This window comes from Triplophysa rosa, linkage group LG2 (assembly GCF_024868665.1).
Source record: "Triplophysa rosa linkage group LG2, Trosa_1v2, whole genome shotgun sequence".
Taxonomy (NCBI): domain Eukaryota; kingdom Metazoa; phylum Chordata; class Actinopteri; order Cypriniformes; family Nemacheilidae; genus Triplophysa; species Triplophysa rosa.
The window spans coordinates 27856166-27874650 of record NC_079891.1 but is presented as its reverse complement, the minus strand read 5'-3'; the positions used below and the strand labels follow the sequence as shown (position 1 = coordinate 27874650).

At 37.8% G+C, this 18485-nt stretch overlaps 2 protein-coding genes across 2 annotated transcripts; one reads left to right on the top strand and one right to left on the bottom strand.

Annotated features, from left to right (window-relative positions):
• Positions 1 to 2588: 2588 nt before the first annotated feature.
• On the top strand, positions 2589 to 5386 carry rpl36a (ribosomal protein L36A). Its single transcript, XM_057361188.1, has 5 exons — positions 2589 to 2687; positions 3138 to 3243; positions 3743 to 3810; positions 4378 to 4500; positions 5305 to 5386. The coding sequence occupies exons 1-5, from the start codon at positions 2685 to 2687 to the stop codon at positions 5323 to 5325; spliced, it is 321 nt and encodes a 106-aa protein (XP_057217171.1). The 5' UTR covers positions 2589 to 2684; the 3' UTR covers positions 5326 to 5386.
• Positions 5387 to 6032: 646 nt separating this feature from the next.
• On the bottom strand, positions 6033 to 17260 carry glra4b (glycine receptor, alpha 4b). The gene is made up of 11 exons (XM_057319409.1): positions 17152 to 17260; positions 16757 to 17053; positions 15031 to 15158; positions 13382 to 13449; positions 11552 to 11775; positions 10609 to 10691; positions 10374 to 10511; positions 9906 to 10120; positions 9586 to 9744; positions 6916 to 7020; positions 6033 to 6599 (listed from the first exon to the last, which is right to left on the bottom strand). The coding sequence occupies exons 2-11, from the start codon at positions 16825 to 16827 to the stop codon at positions 6309 to 6311; spliced, it is 1482 nt and encodes a 493-aa protein (XP_057175392.1). The 5' UTR covers positions 16828 to 17053; positions 17152 to 17260; the 3' UTR covers positions 6033 to 6308.
• Between the last annotated feature and the right edge of the window lie 1225 nt (positions 17261 to 18485).

Here is an 18485-nt window from a genome sequence, read left to right as displayed (position 1 = left end):
AGGAAAGCGGGAGTGAATTAGAAGAAATACATCTATTCCAAAGAAGAAAAAAGATAGAGAAAATGGCAGGTGTAAGAAGAAGTGGGCGACATTTTTCATTGTCAAGGGGCGTTTAGCTGCACAGTGGGGGCGGATGTGTGTGTGACTGTGTGTGTGTTCGGGGACAGTCAGATATGAAGAACAGATTGGTTTAGAAAACAACCACAGGGATGCTAAGGTACTGGAGGTCATAGCCTCAGCAGTTGTGCTGGGAAGATGCCACACAGTAAAGAGGGCGCAGAGGTTGCATGTGTGTGGGGGGGGGGGCGGGGGGTGTAAGGACACAGCATTGGAAAGGAGGATGAGTATATGTTACGTTTGTGCGGAGCTGGAGGCAGACGGCTGAACCGGAGAGGTGGACCATGTAATTACAAAGGTCAGAAGGAAAAACAATGGTTCAATGAGAGATATCTTTAATGTGTGTATACAACAGCTGTCATGATTTGCAAACAGCTGAGTGAGAGAAGACGACAAGACACACACCTGCCGCTTATTCCAATTTAAAGAGACAGGCGCATTATAGAATTTGCATAAAGAAAAAAGAAATTTGAGCAGAAATATGTTTGCAGAACCAGCCATTAGGAAAGGGACAAACTGCTTATTCTCTTTATTACAGGAACAGTTCACCCAAAAACTGAAATTTTGTCTTCATTTACTCACCCTAACGTTGTTCCAAATCTGTATACATTTCTTTGTTCTGATGAACACAGAGAAAGATATTTGGAAGAATGCTTGCAACCAAACAGTTCTGGCCACCATTGACTACATTGACAAAAATTGCTCTATACATTTCTTTAATCTGTTAAACACAAAAGAAGATATTTTGAAAAATGTAGGAAAGCAAACTGTTCTGACTGAGGCACTTTTGACTACCGTTGTAATTTTTTCCTACTATGGTAGTCAATGGTGGTCAAGAACTGTTTGGTTGCAAGCATTCTTCCAAATATCTTTCTCTGTGTTCATCAGAACAAAGAAATGTACACAGATTTGGAACAACTCGAGTGTGAGTAAATGTTGACGGAATTTTTATTTTTGGGTGAATTGTCTGTTTAACTGATACAAACTACTATTGAAGCAAATATCATAAAAAATGCTAACTTTTTAATGTACAATTAACAACAACATTAAATAGCATAATAATTAAACAACATGTAATAGCAATGTCACTTAAATTATAAACTCTGCTGAAATTAAAATAAAAACGACATGCTTTTTAAAGCAATTTTAATCCCACAAAATACAAACAATCAGAAAAAAAGACCTTGTCATTCTAATCCATATAAAGTTTCCATCCTGTTAATTCTGTTCTCAGACATTTTCTGCTTCCAAGTCAGTAAAGGAACATTCCTGTTCTTATCACAATCAAAAATAACTTGTACTGGTGTTTCTGTGATAGAGACTATGTAGCCTATGTCTGTTGTCTATGTCTGTAGCAATTAAGACAAAAAGATTTTTAAGATGAAAATAAAAGACTAAAAGAATTTTAAGATTAAAATAAAACAATATTCACCTTTGGTTTGCTTATTCTGCCAGATGTCAACAAATTATGGAAAGGATTTTCCTGTTTGGCCCCCTAGTCCTAATACAGGGAGAATACACTTCCATTTCTAAAAGAGAACAAACAATTCTAAAATAATTTGGGAATAAATTACACACAACACAAAAACTAAAAATGTCATGCTGAATGAGGTTTTATTAATGTTACATCAAAATGCTTGCAAATACTTGTAAAACATGGAACAAATTAAACAGGCAATGACTGCTGCTTTTTGTGATCGCTTCAATCTTGCGCGGTTCCCCATCCGCACGTTTTTTTTTTCATATACGGGTTAGCTGCCACACTCAACTAATATTTAGCACCTTTAATTTTTTTAAGTCATCTTCTGTATATGCACATACCTTTAAGTACTGGGTATAACAAGTTACTGGACGTTTGCTACAATGCAGGAAATAAAAGATACAGTTGACCTTTTGACACCAATGGGTATGTTGTTCATTGACCTAGCGTCAGCCTCTGACGTCACGCCCACACGCTGTTGCACGTTTGTTGGCTTTTCGACACCGTTTGAAACATTAAATTAATTAATCGTTTAAATTAATCAAAAAATATTTTTAAAACACAAACCAAATTACTGCCAAACAAATCTCAATATGTAATTTAAATCAGTTAACCTCAAGAGTATTTTGAGCACTATATGTAACCTAATCATAGGACTGAGTACGTGTTAAAAATAATAATTTTACATTTTATATACAATAATTAAAGAACCATAAATGACTAATGAGAAAAAGTTTGAGCAAACGTATCTAAAAATCCTAAAGCTATTGTAATCCCAGTTTGTAAATCAGACACTCATTACTAGCTGTAAATCACAGAAAAGCATCCCTAAATACATGCAGGGATATTTTCTTTCCTTACAGAATTTACCTAGATGTCATTACATTATTAGTGCTCAATTGATCTACCAACAAAAAACCCCAGCACGAACATTTACATGATGAATCAAGTTTTGTCCATCTTCTTGTGCATGTCGTCCACTGGGTGGCAGCATCGCACGCTAGCAACCCGTGCGGCGCACGAACCGGTAATAATGCAGTGAGTGACGTCTGCTCTTCCTCTTTGCTCCTGCGCCGCGAGGGCAACCATGGTGCGTAATGCTGTCCCGATGAATTTCTGTGTTATCTGTTTTAATCCTCAATTTGTGAATAACCTGGACCTCAACAAACTCTATAATTCAAACCTTTATGGCCTTGACACAACATAAAATGTTGTATGGTGTAGTTTGTGGAATAGATTATATACTTTTCCCCTCATCTATTAGCAGGCGACCCAAGTCCTAATGTAGACGTTTCTGTTTGTTCGCACATTACTTGAATGGGAGATCATGTTAACAAAACGACAACGATATTGTGTGTTATATGTTGCTTTAGTAATCATGGCTGTATATTGTATTCATTGGTATTTTTTGTTTGTTTGGACAGTACTAGCGCTGATTAGCATAAGAGCTAGTCCTGTTGGTGTTATACGGCGCAGTACTGAACGCTTAGATTCTGTGTTATAGGGGTAACATCCGTTTATAACGTGCGTGCATTTGCAGGTGAACGTGCCGAAGACCCGCAGGACGTACTGCAAGAAATGCAAGAAGCATCAGCCCCATAAAGTGACCCAGTACAAGAAGGGCAAGGATTCTCTGTACGCCCAGGGTGAGTCCACAAATCTTGACGTTAAAGGACTAGTATAATTTTTTGTTCTGTTAAACACAAATAAATATATTTGAAAGAATGTTAGCCGTTTTCAGTTCTGTGACATCATCCACTACCATAGTAGGAAACATTTTTTATGTTTTTTTGTTCTGTTGAACAGAAATTGAGATTAAGAATTTTGGAAAACAAACAGTTCTGGGGCACCTCTGACTACCATTTAATTTTTCTTACTATGGCATTCAATGATGTCACAGAATTGACTTAACATTCTTCCAAATCTTCTCTGTGTTCATCAAATCCCTTAATTGTCACTCAACCATATACACAAGTGCAACAGTAGGTGAAAAACTTGAAAACATAATTTATACATGTATGAAATGACATGAGGCTGAGTGAATGACAGAATTTTCATTTTTGGGTGAACTATCACTTTAAGTTCACCCGGAACACAGATTTCAGTGACTGATGTCTTAACTGTGCATCTATTTGTTGTTTACAGGTAAGAGGCGTTATGACAGAAAGCAGAGTGGTTATGGTGGACAGACAAAGCCTATTTTCCGTAAAAAGGTGCGAGAAGCTAAGTGTCCGCAATATGAATGCTCGAGTTTTATATGTTTGGTGTAAACTTGCCTGAAACCTTATCTGTAGGTGGTGAATTATGTATCTTTGTAAGTTTATAGGTAGAAGTGGGCTTGTCTTGATATTTTGTTTTGTATATACTTCTAATCCTGAGTCTGGACCTGATGATGATTGTGTAAAGAAATATAAAATACTCTTTTTATACACTGGTGTATTGTGTATTGGAATGTAATATGAAAATCTTTTTTACCCAATTTGTCATTTTCACATCTTCGTTATGACAAGGTAGATAGAGAATCTTGTAACTTGGCCAGTTTTCAACCCCTTTGTATTGTTATAATGTCTGACGTTAATGTAAGTTTCCTAGCCTGAAATATTCATGTTTATTTGAGTGTCACCTGGCAGACTGTTGCTGACAAATAAACATGGAGTAAACTTTCATTTGCATAAACGACAGACATTGTAACAATACAAAGCGGATTGAATGTCTGCAAAGGTATGCTTTAATTGTTTACAATATAGTATATTTCATATACATTGTGGATTTCTATGTAGGCTAAAACCACAAAGAAGATTGTGCTGAGGCTGGAATGCGTGGAGCCCAACTGCCGCTCAAAGAGGATGTTGGCCATCAAAAGATGCAAACACTTTGAGCTGGGAGGAGACAAAAAGAGAAAGGTGAGAGGGAACACTCATCAGCTGACCAGAAGTCGCCAATCCTGCTCCTAGGAATTAACTGTCATAGAAAGTTAAGCTCTAACTGTAATCAAACACACCTGAATGGGCTAACCAAGGTCTTCAGAATCACTTGAAATGTTTGAGAAGGTTGGAAAAACTGCAGGACTGTCAATCTCCAGAAGCATGGTTGGCAACCTCTGGCCAAGCGTATAGAGTATAGATTTATAGAGTAAATGCACTTTTTAGGGGTGTAAGTTAGAGAAAACTTTGTAAAGATGGAATATAACTGCACATTAATGATGTCTGAGATTTTAGCAACATTTACGTTTATGCATTTGGCAGACACTTTTATCCAAAGCGACATTATACTACAGTTGTCAACATTTGAAGTGGATCAAAACGGTTGATCAAAGTTGTCATAAGACAAGAACAAAACCTGTTCTTGTCAAGGACAGCTTCTATTCACTTTTTTTTTGATCCACTTCAAATGTTGACTACTGTATACATTTGTTTCTAAGTATGTGCAATCCCTGGGATCGTACCTATGACCTTGGCGTTGCTAGTGCCATGCTCTTACAACTGAGCTACAGGAAATGATGTGCATATGTATTTTCTGTCTATAAAATAAGACACAGCACAGAAGATAAGTGCATTATAGACTTTATTAGAACACCATTAAATCAAATCCTAAATGTTTTGGCTTTCAAACGTTGACTACATTTTGGGTGGCTGTGAGTACATGGAACCTTTAAAAAACTTCAACAGCAGAGTTTAACCTGTTTCTTTCCGTTTTGTCTTTTACAGGGCCAGGTCATCCAGTTCTGAGCTGGGCCAAATGCTTTTTTTGTGGTTTTCCATTACTGTCAATAAAAGTTGTATACAGTTATGTTGTCTATGCATTTTATTGCACATCATTATCAAACAATGTTTTCATGTTAGGTTATGCACACCCTGATTTTAAGTTTCTGTAACTGGAACTGTTGTGTCTGTAGTTAAAGTAACGAAGACTCAATTTTGTGTGTGGTCAGAAACCGATTGAGACAATGTGCCATTATTTGAAAAGTTAATGTTAGAGGTCATTACATTACATTCAACATGTACAAGGTCGTGTCTTTAATAGAGCCAACTAAGTGCATTTTCCTAGTCTGAAAATATTAGTCTGAATCATCTTGTTAGGTGAATCGACAAATGGAGGTAATCTATGGAAAACGGGAAGGGTTAAAGGGATAGTTCACCCAAAAATGAAAATTCTGTCATGAATTGAAAATTTCTTTGCTGAACACTGAGAAATACATTGACATTTTGCTTGTAACTGAATTTTGCTTGGGGTTCTTGGACCCCATTGACTACCTGTTTTTGACTACTGTTTGATAAGCATTCTTCCAAATATCCTTGTGTTCATCAGAACAGAAATTTACACCGATTGGAACAACTCGAAGGTGATTAAATGACAAAAAAAATATTTTTAGGTGCGCTATCACCCAGGTAACTAAGTCATTTTTATTTTAGACAGACTTGTGCAAATTCTGGCCTGCAGCTTTTAGGTTTTGGGAATCAAGAGACCAAAGGCAACGCAATTCAACAAATACATTAAAGGTTTATTTTGCTCTTTGTAAAAATGTGTGGTTTTAGACCCATGCATATTCACACACATGCAGACGAGGAATGTGTGTTGCACTTCTGACACGAACGTGGCGTGGGCCAGTTTGCTTTAAAGTCCTTGATTACACGGGGCAGGTATACTTTGATCTCATGAAATGGGATGCTGGGAAGGGCTGCAGTCATGAGGAGTTGAGGGTCACATAATCTTAAGGTCGCAGGGTATGATGAATATCCTCATGTCTAAGAACTTTGTACGTGACCCAGTAGAAGACGTTGAATACGAGAAAGCTAAGAGGGAAAACGGCCCGTGAGATGGTGTCGATCCGCTTTGCTCGTTCCACGAAGCGGCGGCGGATATCAAAGAGCACGTGGCCAGGCGGAAGGCCCACGAACATGGCAGCGGCCTCAGAGAGAGGCCCGTCCCCAGACATACAGGTGTCCATCCCGTATCCCATAAAGTACAAATCCTGATTCTGTGATTCCTGATTCTGCTGGTCCTAAAGAAACATAATTTAATCTCAGATCTTCAACCTTAATCTTTTTCACACATTAATGTGTGAATCACAGTTAATTTGTGACAAAATTGCTCCTAAACTGATAAATGCACTAAATTCAAAGAACTCACATCTTCTTGTTTATTTGTTTAACTCTCAAATTGTTTTGTTCTATTGTAGGCCTATTCATATTTTTGCATGAAGTTATTTAATCAAATAGGAAATACACTAGGTAGCAATTTTGCATAAAAAGTGCATAATACGTAACATCTACAGATAAATTTTGTATATGTGTGAGTGATTGTGTTTGTGCGTATACCCGTGCGCAGGCGCTGCAATGGCGTTGTGCGTTTCTGGATGGCGTGCTCCCCGTCACATTGTTGCTTTTGTTTTTCATCTCTGTTCCTTCAGCCTGTCCAGAGGCCTGAACACAACACAAAATGCTTGCTTAAAAATGGATTTATTATTTATTCAAACAATAAAATATTTCCTTCCCGTGCATTGCTCAACAAACTAACTGTAACTTGATTTGAAACCGGGTAACAGTGTACCTTAAAAATCTCCAGTGGGAATGCAATTTTTACAGTAATGTCTAATTTGTTAAGACATAACCAAGCCGGCAATTCCACATCGTCACAGCAGCATATTCATCCACAAGCCATTTAGAGTTTTAAACGTGCACTTATTCGATTAATGTTCCTACTTGGAAAAAGAAAAATGGTTTGACAGCCAGTTTATTGTTAGTGTAGATATGTTTTGTCGGTTTCAGCTGTTTTTTGGTGTTGTTTGATGTAGCAGCCTTCTTTCACTATTTCAGTTTTTCCCTTTTGGTTTCCACATATAAATATCCAAACACATAAGCATTTGTGAGATCAGCAGTGACAGTATATTTGTACCTTTGGGAAAGAAAGCTTTTCTCACTGTGAGATGTGGTCAGTTTGGTGTTTGTGTTGAATCACGTTGTTTACAGGTCATTGCTCTGGGTGAGTTATTGCACATAAGATACGACAATAGACTGCACAATGCTGTATATGACTAAACAGCTGTGTTAAGACGTGTGCACACGTGTGTGTATTTTTATGTACATTGTGCCTGAATGCACTATAGTGTACACACATGTTTGCATGTTGAATGCCCGACAGCAACCCTTAGGCATGTGAGGGGGCCACTGAACTCAACCACAACACGCACACTACTGTTCTACACACACACAACCTGCCCTGCAGGGCGATGGAGGGAAGATAGAGGAGGAATAGCAAAAGACAGAATGGTGTAATATTTATTACGTTTGCTCTTTCTGGCAGTACAGTGTTCTGATGTACTTAAGAGTTATGTGCAGGTTTACAACGTAATGACGTTCTCTGAGTGAGCTAGTTAAGAGCTGAACAATGGAGAAAAGAGAAAAAATGACAGTATCTGCTGAATAATACACATGTGAAGAGTCTGGAAATAGGTTTCTATTCCAGCCAGTCAAATGTGTTACATTGTAGAAAATGACATAAACATGTTTGGCTTCTGTGACGGTCTGCATGCCTGCTCTCTGTGTGGGTTTGTGTTTGTTACGTAGGTTTGTTTTCGTGTTTTTGTGTTACTACGGTATCCGTAGTGGAGATTGGGCCCGGCGTCTTCTCTCCTAATGAAAGGAACGTCTTTCTCGGGAGCCCCCACCTTCCGCGCGTCGTTTTGTTATGTTGTTGCTTTCCCGGTTTTGTGTTGGATTATTCTTTATTTATTAAATAAATTTGTTATATTTTTGGCCAAAATTCCGCATTTCGCATCCTTTCTTTTATTTTGTCACAACCCTGAGCCAGGCCGTGACAGCTTCTTTTACTAAATAAAGAACGTTGAAATTATAAAGTTTTACCATACAATTTTTGCATTGTGCATTGCATTTGTAAATGTAATGTCATATATGTTATTAAAAGACATATTTATTTTTAATTTGTCAAAAAAATCCTGTCAAAATGATTTGCTGCATCTGGGTTCACGTGTGTTAGTTTTGAGAGGTTGTTATCTGGGAATAACGAACCTGCAAATGTCGCGACTGGCCAATCAGAATCAAGCATTCCAACGAGCCGTGTAATAAGATTATGTATAAAAGCCTTACATAATGAAGCGTTATGTTTTTATTACCTTAGAATGAGCTATTTCTGTCTACATACACCGCGGGTCCCCTTGCATGTAATTTCGCTATGTTTTTTCTACAGTAGCCCTAAACGGACACACTGCTTTACAGAGCGCGTTTCGGAAATGCGTTATCTCCTTCAAAGAAGCGAAAATGTGACAACATCGTAGTGCTGTATCAGCCGCCGTGCTTCGAAAGGGAGGGGTGGAGTAAGCAAGTTGCATTTCACAACCTCACCGCTAGATGCCAGTAAATTTAATATACTGGACATTTAAATCAGAACGTTTTTGTTTATTCTGTCTACCAAATTTATCATACATCATATCTTATCATACAACATTTCGCTATAGCTGTTAAACAAGTGAACGCAATCAAACTGCATTAGAATCCTTTGTGTGGAAAGAATGAAATCAATCTTGTGAAAAGGAATAGTACACAAAAAATAACAATTTTGTCATCATTTATTCACCCTCGTGTCATTTAAAACCAGTATACATTTTATTGTTATAGAGAACACTAAAGAACATAGTTTGAGAAATGTCTTAGTGGTGTTGTGTCCATATAATGGAAGTCAGTGGGGACCAGTGTTGTTTGGTTACCAAAGATATTACCCCATATTTTGGAGTATATATAGTTTGGAATTACATGATTTTTATTTTTTAGGGTGAACTGTCTGTTTACCTGACCTTGCCATCTCTCTTTAGAGACCAGCTGGTTGCCATCATGAAAGATCAAGGATCCACAGTGGGTCAACAGTCTCACTCAAACATGTTGTGTGTGTGTGTGCGTGCGTGCGTGCGTGCGTGCGTGCGTGCGTGTGTGTGTGTGTGTGTGTGTGTGTAAGTGTTTTTGAAAGGCACTTACGGCTCTGTGGCGTTGTTCCTCCCGCAATTTTCTCCTGAGTCTGAAGAATTCTTTGTGCTGCCGCGAGACAAAGTTAACAGCTGCGTACTCCAGCAAAGCAGCAAAGACAAACAGCAGGCACACTGCCATCCAGATGTCGATGGCCTTCACATAGGACACCTATGCACATGCAGAACCATGATTATAAAAACCTTCTGTGTTAGAGCAATATACCAGTTAAATACAAGCATTCCTAGCATTAAAAAATATATAAATAGTCTCTTTGAAGGGACAAATCAATAGTTGCTGGTGTATGGATGGATGGTTTTTCTGTTTCCTACCTTGGGCAGTGATGCTCTGGACCCAGAGCTCTGTGTTGTCATGGTAAGAACTGTAGTAATGCCCAGCCCAACACGGGCAGGGGCAGCATCCATATTGATCCAGAAAGAGACCCACGACAGGATGACTGTTAATAGGCTGGGGATGTACATCTGGATCAGGTAATAACCCATCTGCCTCTCCAGATGAAACTTTACCTCTATACAGGTAAACTTACCTGGGTGAAACAAACACTCATGGTACGCATAAAAGATAAATGATACTTATGATACGGATGAATAAATGACTTTAAATGATGAGAATGGAGAGGTATGCAATTATATATTGTACATGTAAACATTTTCTAAGATATGTTTTTATCAATAATGTTTGGTTAAATCGCCCAAAAAATCCCATATACTTAAATTGATGATGGTACCCAAGACCTAATCTATGGTGCACTTAGTATTTTGCAGTGAAAGTGCTGGTACCAGTGTTGTAGTGTTTTGTACAGTAACCCAGGTCATTCTCCTCCTTCAGGACAAACTGGGGCAGCACAAGGTCATCAGCCACTTGCACTGGGCCTTCATCCAACCACTGAAATATCAGATCATTCATAGTGTAGCCAACTACACAGAAAGAATGAGAGAGAGAGTCATGGGCATACAGAAGAGAAATGAAAAGAGAAACTGGAAAAATGTGAGTGTTGCAAATGTTATGTCTTACAGCTCTCGAGTTGCATAGTGCAGGTCTGTATGTCCATTGGGAAATTCTTCAGATCCATAGGACATGACAGAATCAGAGTAAGTCTAAAGAAAGAGTAAACGAGAGAGAAGTGATCCTCTTAAAAATGTAATTGTTGCTCAGTCATTTGTCTTTTAAAGATGTGCAGTGCTATATTGCCACTCACACATTTACAGATTCAAAACTTTACAGACATTGTTTTCTCTTTTGAACCCAGAGAAAAACTCATGTCATTAATCACAAGTAGTCATTTTATTCTAACCTCTAGATTTTTCTGTGGGACCCTAGTGGTCTGTGAAATATAAAGAAAATATATTATATTAGGGGTCCCTGGATTGGAGGCCCAGGATGCAACCGTGTAAAGGATAAGCGGGTTTGGAAGATGGATGGGTCCCTGAATTGGCTGAAGGTCCCTGGACCCTGGGTATCTCAGCTAATCCAGATAAAAAGTTCCCAATTTAACAAAGCAAAAGCGAAATCTTTACAAGCATACCCTGGAACTTTCTTAAATACACCTGGTTGGAAATCAGTGGCCTAAAGGATAAATTGTCAGCTTTCTGAGCTGAGCATTGTGGATGTGGGTCCCATCTGGATTGCTTAAAAGCATCTGGGTGTCCTGTGTTGGAGACTTCACGAGAGCAAAAGAACATATACATATCAGGTTGAGTGAGAATGGCTTTGAGTCCCCTAAGGTCTGCTTTACAAAGGGGGGGGGGTAGATTGCCAGCACATGATGGCAATTTTGAGTAATATGGAGTAATGTGAATATAAATCCAGATGCTGACAGATAGAGGATGTGATACTGGCTCTTTCCACACATTTACAAAAGCAGTTTGATCATATTTGATGGTTCAGCACATTTCCAATTATCTTTCGTTTAACAGTTTGGAAATATTTCATGAACCTCTGGGGGGCGATATTGCACCTGATGCTGTACAGCACATTTCCATTCTGGAAAATCCTCAGCAGTTTGTTGTCTGTGGTGACCTCGTGAAAGTTGGCTCCTTTCTCATTGGCGAAGAACAGGTCTGGCTTCCAGATGGAGTCCAGCATGGATGGGTCTAGATCCAGGGAGTCATCTGGATATTCTTTATATGCCAGCCGAGGGTCATTCCACTGCTGCCGAAGAAAAACATTAAGTCGGTAGTCCTGCCAAGTAAGAATAAAATCATGAGGTAAGATTACAGATTCAAATACATCAATGAGTAAAAGTGAACACTACTTCTTGAGTATGAGTATATTTTCCAGAGTTTTTTGGATTCTACCTATCACTCAATATCCATCAGCACAATAAGGTAGCTATAAATACATGAGAAAACGTAATAATATTTTTTTCTTTTTTGTCTATCACACATTAATGATTGTTCATTGCAGTAGCCTTATTGTTTTTGTGGTATTGGTATAGCTGCTAGGTCCTCCTACTCCAAATAATTCGTATTGTGACCAAATGCATGATGACTGTGGTATGTGGTTCTTTCTGTGACCAAATTCAAAGTTTATTTTGTGTGCAAAATAATTGTAATAAAATATTTTTCTGAAGAACATTCTCATTCTACTGATCATGTTAATTTCAAATTTGTTTTAAAAACTAATGGCAAGTGAAGAATCAGTGTGAGACCAATGTTGATAAACAGCTGCGGAAAAAGAGAGATCATTCAAATATTTGTTTCAGTATTTAGGTAAATTTATTATTTTTCTTTCATTCTGTGAAATATTTCTTTCAAATTTAAAATAAAAAGATTGTTTTTGTTTGCATTTATTTGCACAAAATGAAAACTGGAGTAACAGGTCAAAATAACAGAAAAGATGCTCTTTAGTTTTACAGACCTCAAATTCTAAGAAAACAAGTTCATATTCATATTTAAGCAATACAACAGTAATATTTGTTCATGTATTAAGACATTAAAAAAAAATTCAATAACCTCGATGTCTTGTCATGTTGGGTAACTTCATGTTACTCCTGAGGTTTGATTTGCTTTGAGACTGGAGTGGTCACATGATGATTAAATTAAATTTTGAAGTGGTCACTTAGTTTGGAATATTAATGAATTTAGAGATTATAAGATTCCTAAATCATTCAATAGTGTTCTTGAGCCCTGTTTCCAAGCAAATTTCTTATTAGCATATTTCTGATGATGACATACACTACAGGTCAAAAGTTTGGGATCACTCACTCATTCTTTATTTATATTTTTTCCACATTTTAGAATAATAGTAAACTCATCAAAACCCCGGAATAATACAGTTGTACCTGTGGGAATTATGTTGTGACTAAAAGCAGTACAAATAAATTCTCTACGTTCTATTTTAGCACCTTTAAAGTAGTCACCCTTTGACTAGAATGTGCAAAATCAGTCTCCTGGCATTTTGTAAGCCAGTTTACAAACCTGGGATGCTTTTTAAACAGTATTGAAGGAATTGCCATGCTGGACTCTTATTGGCTGCTTTTATTCATGATTTTGTCCAAGTAATCCATTTCAAAAATTTCTAGAAAGAATGACACAATTATATTTTTTGTCCACACAAGTAATTTCAAATATTGAAATATTCACATTCAGATTAAAGAAAATTAAGAGCATTGTCATTTTTGTCAAGTAATCCCAAACTTTTGACCAGTATATGTGTGTCATTCAAAGCAGACTAGTTTGATGGCTCCTCTGTTGGCTCTATGGGATATTTATGATCATTAATCTAATACATACTGACAGGTGCTCCGAGGGAGTTATGTGTATTTGTTTTGTGTGTTTGTGTGTACCATGGTGGTCTCTGTGATGGAGCCGAAGCTATTGATAAAAATGTTGCACGTGACATTAACAGGAGGACCTGAAAATATGAGGGATAAAAATTACAAACAAGAATAGAACATCTTTCTTTTTTCTTGAATGCAAAATATACAGTATATTTTACTATACGTATGATAAACAGCTCAGACAGAACTGACCTGCTGCTTCACTGTGTATGATAAAAATGTCTCTTACAATGAATTACAAAATACTTTTAGTATTATCAAAGGCTTTTACATAAAACATACTAAATGATCTGAAATGAAGCATTTTTATAAGCAAGCGTCTGCCTACGCACAAAAGAAACACTTAGTGACCCAGACAACTGTGAAATGCCTGATTTACTTCAAATGACTTCTAAATATGGCTATGTTGATTTAGCCAATACGTTAATTAGAACTCAGTTGCTGTGAAATGTCTGCAGTAAATATTTCATAGCAGTGTTTTATTTATTGATGAAACATTCATAACATTAGTGATATTTATAGATGATCAGAGGGGACTTTCCCTCACACGCTCTGACAGCACATGTCTGATGTAGGAACAGACATGAAATATACAGGAGCTCAGAGACACCCACAGAGAGAGAGAGAGAGAGAGAGAGAGAGAAAGAAAGAAAGAAAGAAAGAAAGAAAGAAAGAAAGAAAGAAAGAAAGAAAGAAAGAAAGAAAGAAAGAAAGAAAGAAAGAAAGAAAGAAAGAAAGAAAGAAAGAACAAAAAGAATGGATTTAGGTCTTTGGGTTAACATTTACTCAAGTAGACAGCAAGGCACATCAAACGGCCCTGACGCCAACGGAGAAACTGCCCCTCACAGATTCTTACACAGGCTGTTGTGACATTTTCTACAAAGAGAAATCTACCGTGAGCTGACAGCCGTATCCTGCATGTTACTGAAATCATCCTCATCACCGTGCAGAGTTAAGATTCTGTGCTATGTTCTATCTGTTTCCGCTCTGAATGCCTGTCATTGTCTCTTGCTGAATGTTGACTCTTTCTGAAGGTAAGGATGGTAAAAAATAGACAGGAGAACCCATGGGGCGGTCACATAGTTTAATGAGCTCTTATGTTGCTCTGTGTTTCTGGCTGCAGCACTATTTCTACATGTGAAGCTCAGAAAGAATGTAAATATATTTTCTGCTGAGGCCATCCATTTGTGCAGAGTTCCTGACAAAAACAATCTATATACAAAAGATTAAGACTCGCCAGCAGTTTTTACCTCTGTTCTGTGTTTTATTATGATGTTTCACAAATGACCAAAATATCACCGAAAGAAAGTCATGGTTAGAAAGTGAGAATAAGAGTAGTATGAGAGAGAGAGAGAGAGAGAGAGAGAGAGAGAGAGAGAGTTAGAGAGAGAGAGAGAGAGAGAGAGGAGAGAGAGAGAGAGAGAGAGAGAGAGAGAGAGAGAGGANNGTGAAGAGCGAGAGAGAGAGAGAGAGAGAGAGAGAGAGAGAGAGAGAGAGAGAGAGAGAGAGAGAGAGAGAGAGATCCTTTCTGGGCTTTCAGAAGTCCCAAGCAATGAGACAACAATTTTCTAAAGCATAACGGTTCCAAAGTAATATTTGTGTTTCTTCAACAGAAAATAAAACTCTACATTGCACTAAAGCAATGGATCACGTACCTTTAAAGTTGGGTCTGATCCGAGCGTCATATCCTGAAGTTTTCCCCATTAGTTTATCCAGGAAATCAGATGGTGACATTGGCTTCACCCTGCTGCTGGGAGATTTGAGCTCTTTACTAAAAACACACCTGAGAGAGATAGATAATACATCTCAGACTTATCAACAGATTCCCCCAGCATATTTCATATGAAATTCTTGCACTGCTTCTATTTAGCATGATTCTTAATACATAAAAGGATAGTTCTGTCATCATTTACTCACCCTCGTGTAATTTTTATGTAATGTCTTTTCTTCTTCTAAAGAACACAAAATAGGATATTTTAAAGAATGTTGGTAACAGAAAACTGTTGGTCCCCATTCACTTGCATTGGTTTTGTGTCCATACAATAGAAGTGAATGGGGACCAACGTTTTTTGTTTTTCCAACATTCTTCAAAATACCTTCTTTTGTGTTTTGCAGAAGAAAGAAAGGAAATGTCAAGAGGGTGAGTAAATGATGACAGAATTTTCATTTTGAGGTGAACGTTCTATAGTAAACTAGTAAAATTCCTAAATATTATGTTTTTGAGTTTTACAATAGTAAATATTAAAGTATACCACAGCATTTAATACAAATTATGTTTATTACTACAAAATACAGTAGTACACAGTAAATAAGTGAAGTACTACATAATAAGTACAGTATACATTGCAGTACACTACATTTACTGTAGTAAATACTAAAGTATACAGTTTTTTCATGTGGATTGCTTTATGCCATTTGCATGATTGGTCTTCAATTTTTCATCTAGATTTTGGAAATTTGGAAATTATTTTGGAAATACACATTGCTTCATTTTGTAGCTCTGAGTTATGAATTTCCACAACATTGCACAGCAACGTGATACTACTTGGTATAGTGACACTTCATATAGTATAGTAATGTATGTGTGTTAGTATTGTGAACCCCTTATCAGCACCTGCTTCAGTGTAACACGTCTGTTTATCTGTTTGGTGCCAGTATTACAGAGCAGTGACATCTCTATTGGTCTGGATGTAATTGTGGGTCGTTGTATTTGTTAATATTTCATTAAGCGAGAGTTAAGTAAAAGTTTAAAAGGGGAAAACGCCCTCTCGGGCACCGTAAACCCCCACACTTCTTCTAAATCTTCTTCCATATTTAGAGAAATTTTCTGGCCCAGTTCCTCTGCAATTTTTTGTCTGTTTGTGAGCGGAACTGTGTCAAATTCGCACAACACATAGGGAATCACAATGAGACACTATGAATTCATCCTCAGGTGAAGCCCTTATTGTCACTAGAATGCCGACTTGTTCCAGATAATAATAGTGAAATCTCATTATGTGGATTTGAACTTGAATAAATCTGTTGTTTCAGTGACTTCAGACAGAGCTGTCTCTACGTCTCAACCTCATACTTCAGAGACCCAGATACAAAAAGCTAACAAACACGCAGGCAAACACACGAACGAAACACAAGAACGCTCCACGGGATTAAAATAAACCCATTACCCATGGAAGGCTTCTGGACTGCTTAACACACTAGCAGAGCTTGCACAAACACACACAAGTAGGGAAATTTAAACATTCGGGCACGAACAGGTCATTGCCATTTGGCACACTAATGACACATACAAACACCTGTATTCATCTTAAACATACACAATATAGTCACCTAGCTGTTTTAATAAAGAAGTGAGGAATAAAGTCACACCTGTGAAAAACTCACCTGATGACACCTTCAAACATCCACCAAACCAGGAAAAGTTCCAACAGGATCTTCCACAATAGTGAAAACATCCTTTCACTCCTCAGCTGCCCGATTTTCTCCTCTGGTGTCCTGTGGTGAACGCTCAATAAGCAGATGCGCTTTGGAGGGGCAGGATGCCCCTGCTGATGCTGTCTGATCTCTCCCTCACTAGCATCTGACTGAGCACCGCATCAACAGAAGGGCACACTCAGAGATGAGCATCTAGGGGGTCTCTCGGCTCATATTTTCTCTCTCTCTTTCTGGCCACACGCTAGCCTGAGGTGCAGTTATACCACGGAGAGGGGAGAAGGCAACAGGGCGTAAGATGCGTTTAAAGACTTTTAGAAGAATAAACAACTGTGACACGACTCTACCTGGGGGGCTCCAGATCCACATCCTGGGACGCATCGCAAGAGACGGAAACCTGTCCAACTATCCATCTCTTCAGATAGCTGTGGTCTGCATGATGAAATTAAGGTGATAGGCCAAACTGTATACAACACAGAGAAGTCCACAAGTTTCATTTTGCATGGTTTCCTGGGTACATTTTTACTATAATTATATTGAGAAAAGGAAAAAAATATGAAGAAAAAAGATAGGAAAAATAAATGAATCTGTACATCTTCAATGTGGTCTCAGATCTTTGGACACCACTTCATAAGAAAGTGTATTTTAACTGGTTACCATTTCAGTTTTCTTAAAGACTTACATTGCATGATACTATACGTTTGTATCAGAGTATGTGCAATCCCTGGGATCAAACCTTGGCGTTGCTAGCGCCATGCTCTAATCAAGGAGCTACAGGAAAGCCGTTCCGCTTATAGGCTATCATACATATATGAGGTTACAGAAACTACAGGAATTTAGAAAAATATCTTCTCTGATCTTTCAGAAATATATGTTTTGTCAATAATGCTTATGGGAAGAATTGCCTTGAAAATTGTATAATTTCGAATTTCTATTTTAACAAGCGAAGAAAATCTTTGCACTAAAAGAACATAAGCTGACAACATCGGTTGCTTGACATACAATTTTTTGTTGTCATTGCTGGAAGCTATAAGTGTCTTCAGATGTGCACAGAACCCACTAGAAACCATTGCTTTCATCATTAAAACAGAGGAACCGTACTACAGGTACATGCCCATACAAAACTGACTCATATCAGTTTGGCACAAAAAAGCCATTAAATAAGGAAGAATTTGAGAAATCATGAGAATACAGAGAAGAATAGACTGAAACAAGAAAATAAGCGAGAGACAGAGCTGTGTGTGCATGTTGAGTCAGAGCGGAAAACTAGGCCAGTGTTCATTTTAATGTATCTTCGCTCCAGAGTAAACCAAACCAGAGGAAAACAGACCCAGTTTCTCTGTATAACCACACACATGCAACAGTCATTTCCATGACGTGTTAAAACGGAGACTTGACCTCGGGAGGAACCACATAGACCAGAAAAGAAACAAGATAAAGTGGACCATCACTCATGCACACTTTACCGTTTCTTTACATTAATTAGTCTTAACCAATCATGAATCCTTCGTCATAATAAAATCTGATTTCAGCACAAAGATTTAAGACATTCAGGCATTCTTAAGTGAGAATAGCTGATCCCTAAAAGAGGAGAATATTGTGTGTGCGTGCAGGGGTCACTAACATCCACCCTATTCATATGCTTGAGGGAAGATCACAGTCCTCAGCAAGTTTACCATCT

What these genes read in the sequence shown, in the direction of transcription:
- glra4b (XM_057319409.1), bottom strand. Translation starts at nt 16,827, where the DNA reads ATGTTTTCACTATTGTGGAAGATCCTGTTGGAACTTTTCCTGGTTTGG. An exon ending in CCATCACAGAGACCACCATG is followed by an intron (nt 11,776 to 13,381) that starts GTACACACAAAC and finishes CTTACTTGGCAG; the next exon opens with GACTACCGACTTAATGTTTT. An exon ending in CCAGAGCATCACTGCCCAAG is followed by an intron (nt 9,745 to 9,905) that starts GTAGGAAACAGA and finishes GCATGTGCATAG; the next exon opens with GTGTCCTATGTGAAGGCCAT.
- rpl36a (XM_057361188.1), top strand. An exon ending in GGATTCTCTGTACGCCCAGG is followed by an intron (nt 3,244 to 3,742) that starts GTGAGTCCACAA and finishes TGTTGTTTACAG; the next exon opens with GTAAGAGGCGTTATGACAGA. An exon ending in AGCCTATTTTCCGTAAAAAG is followed by an intron (nt 3,811 to 4,377) that starts GTGCGAGAAGCT and finishes ATTTCTATGTAG; the next exon opens with GCTAAAACCACAAAGAAGAT.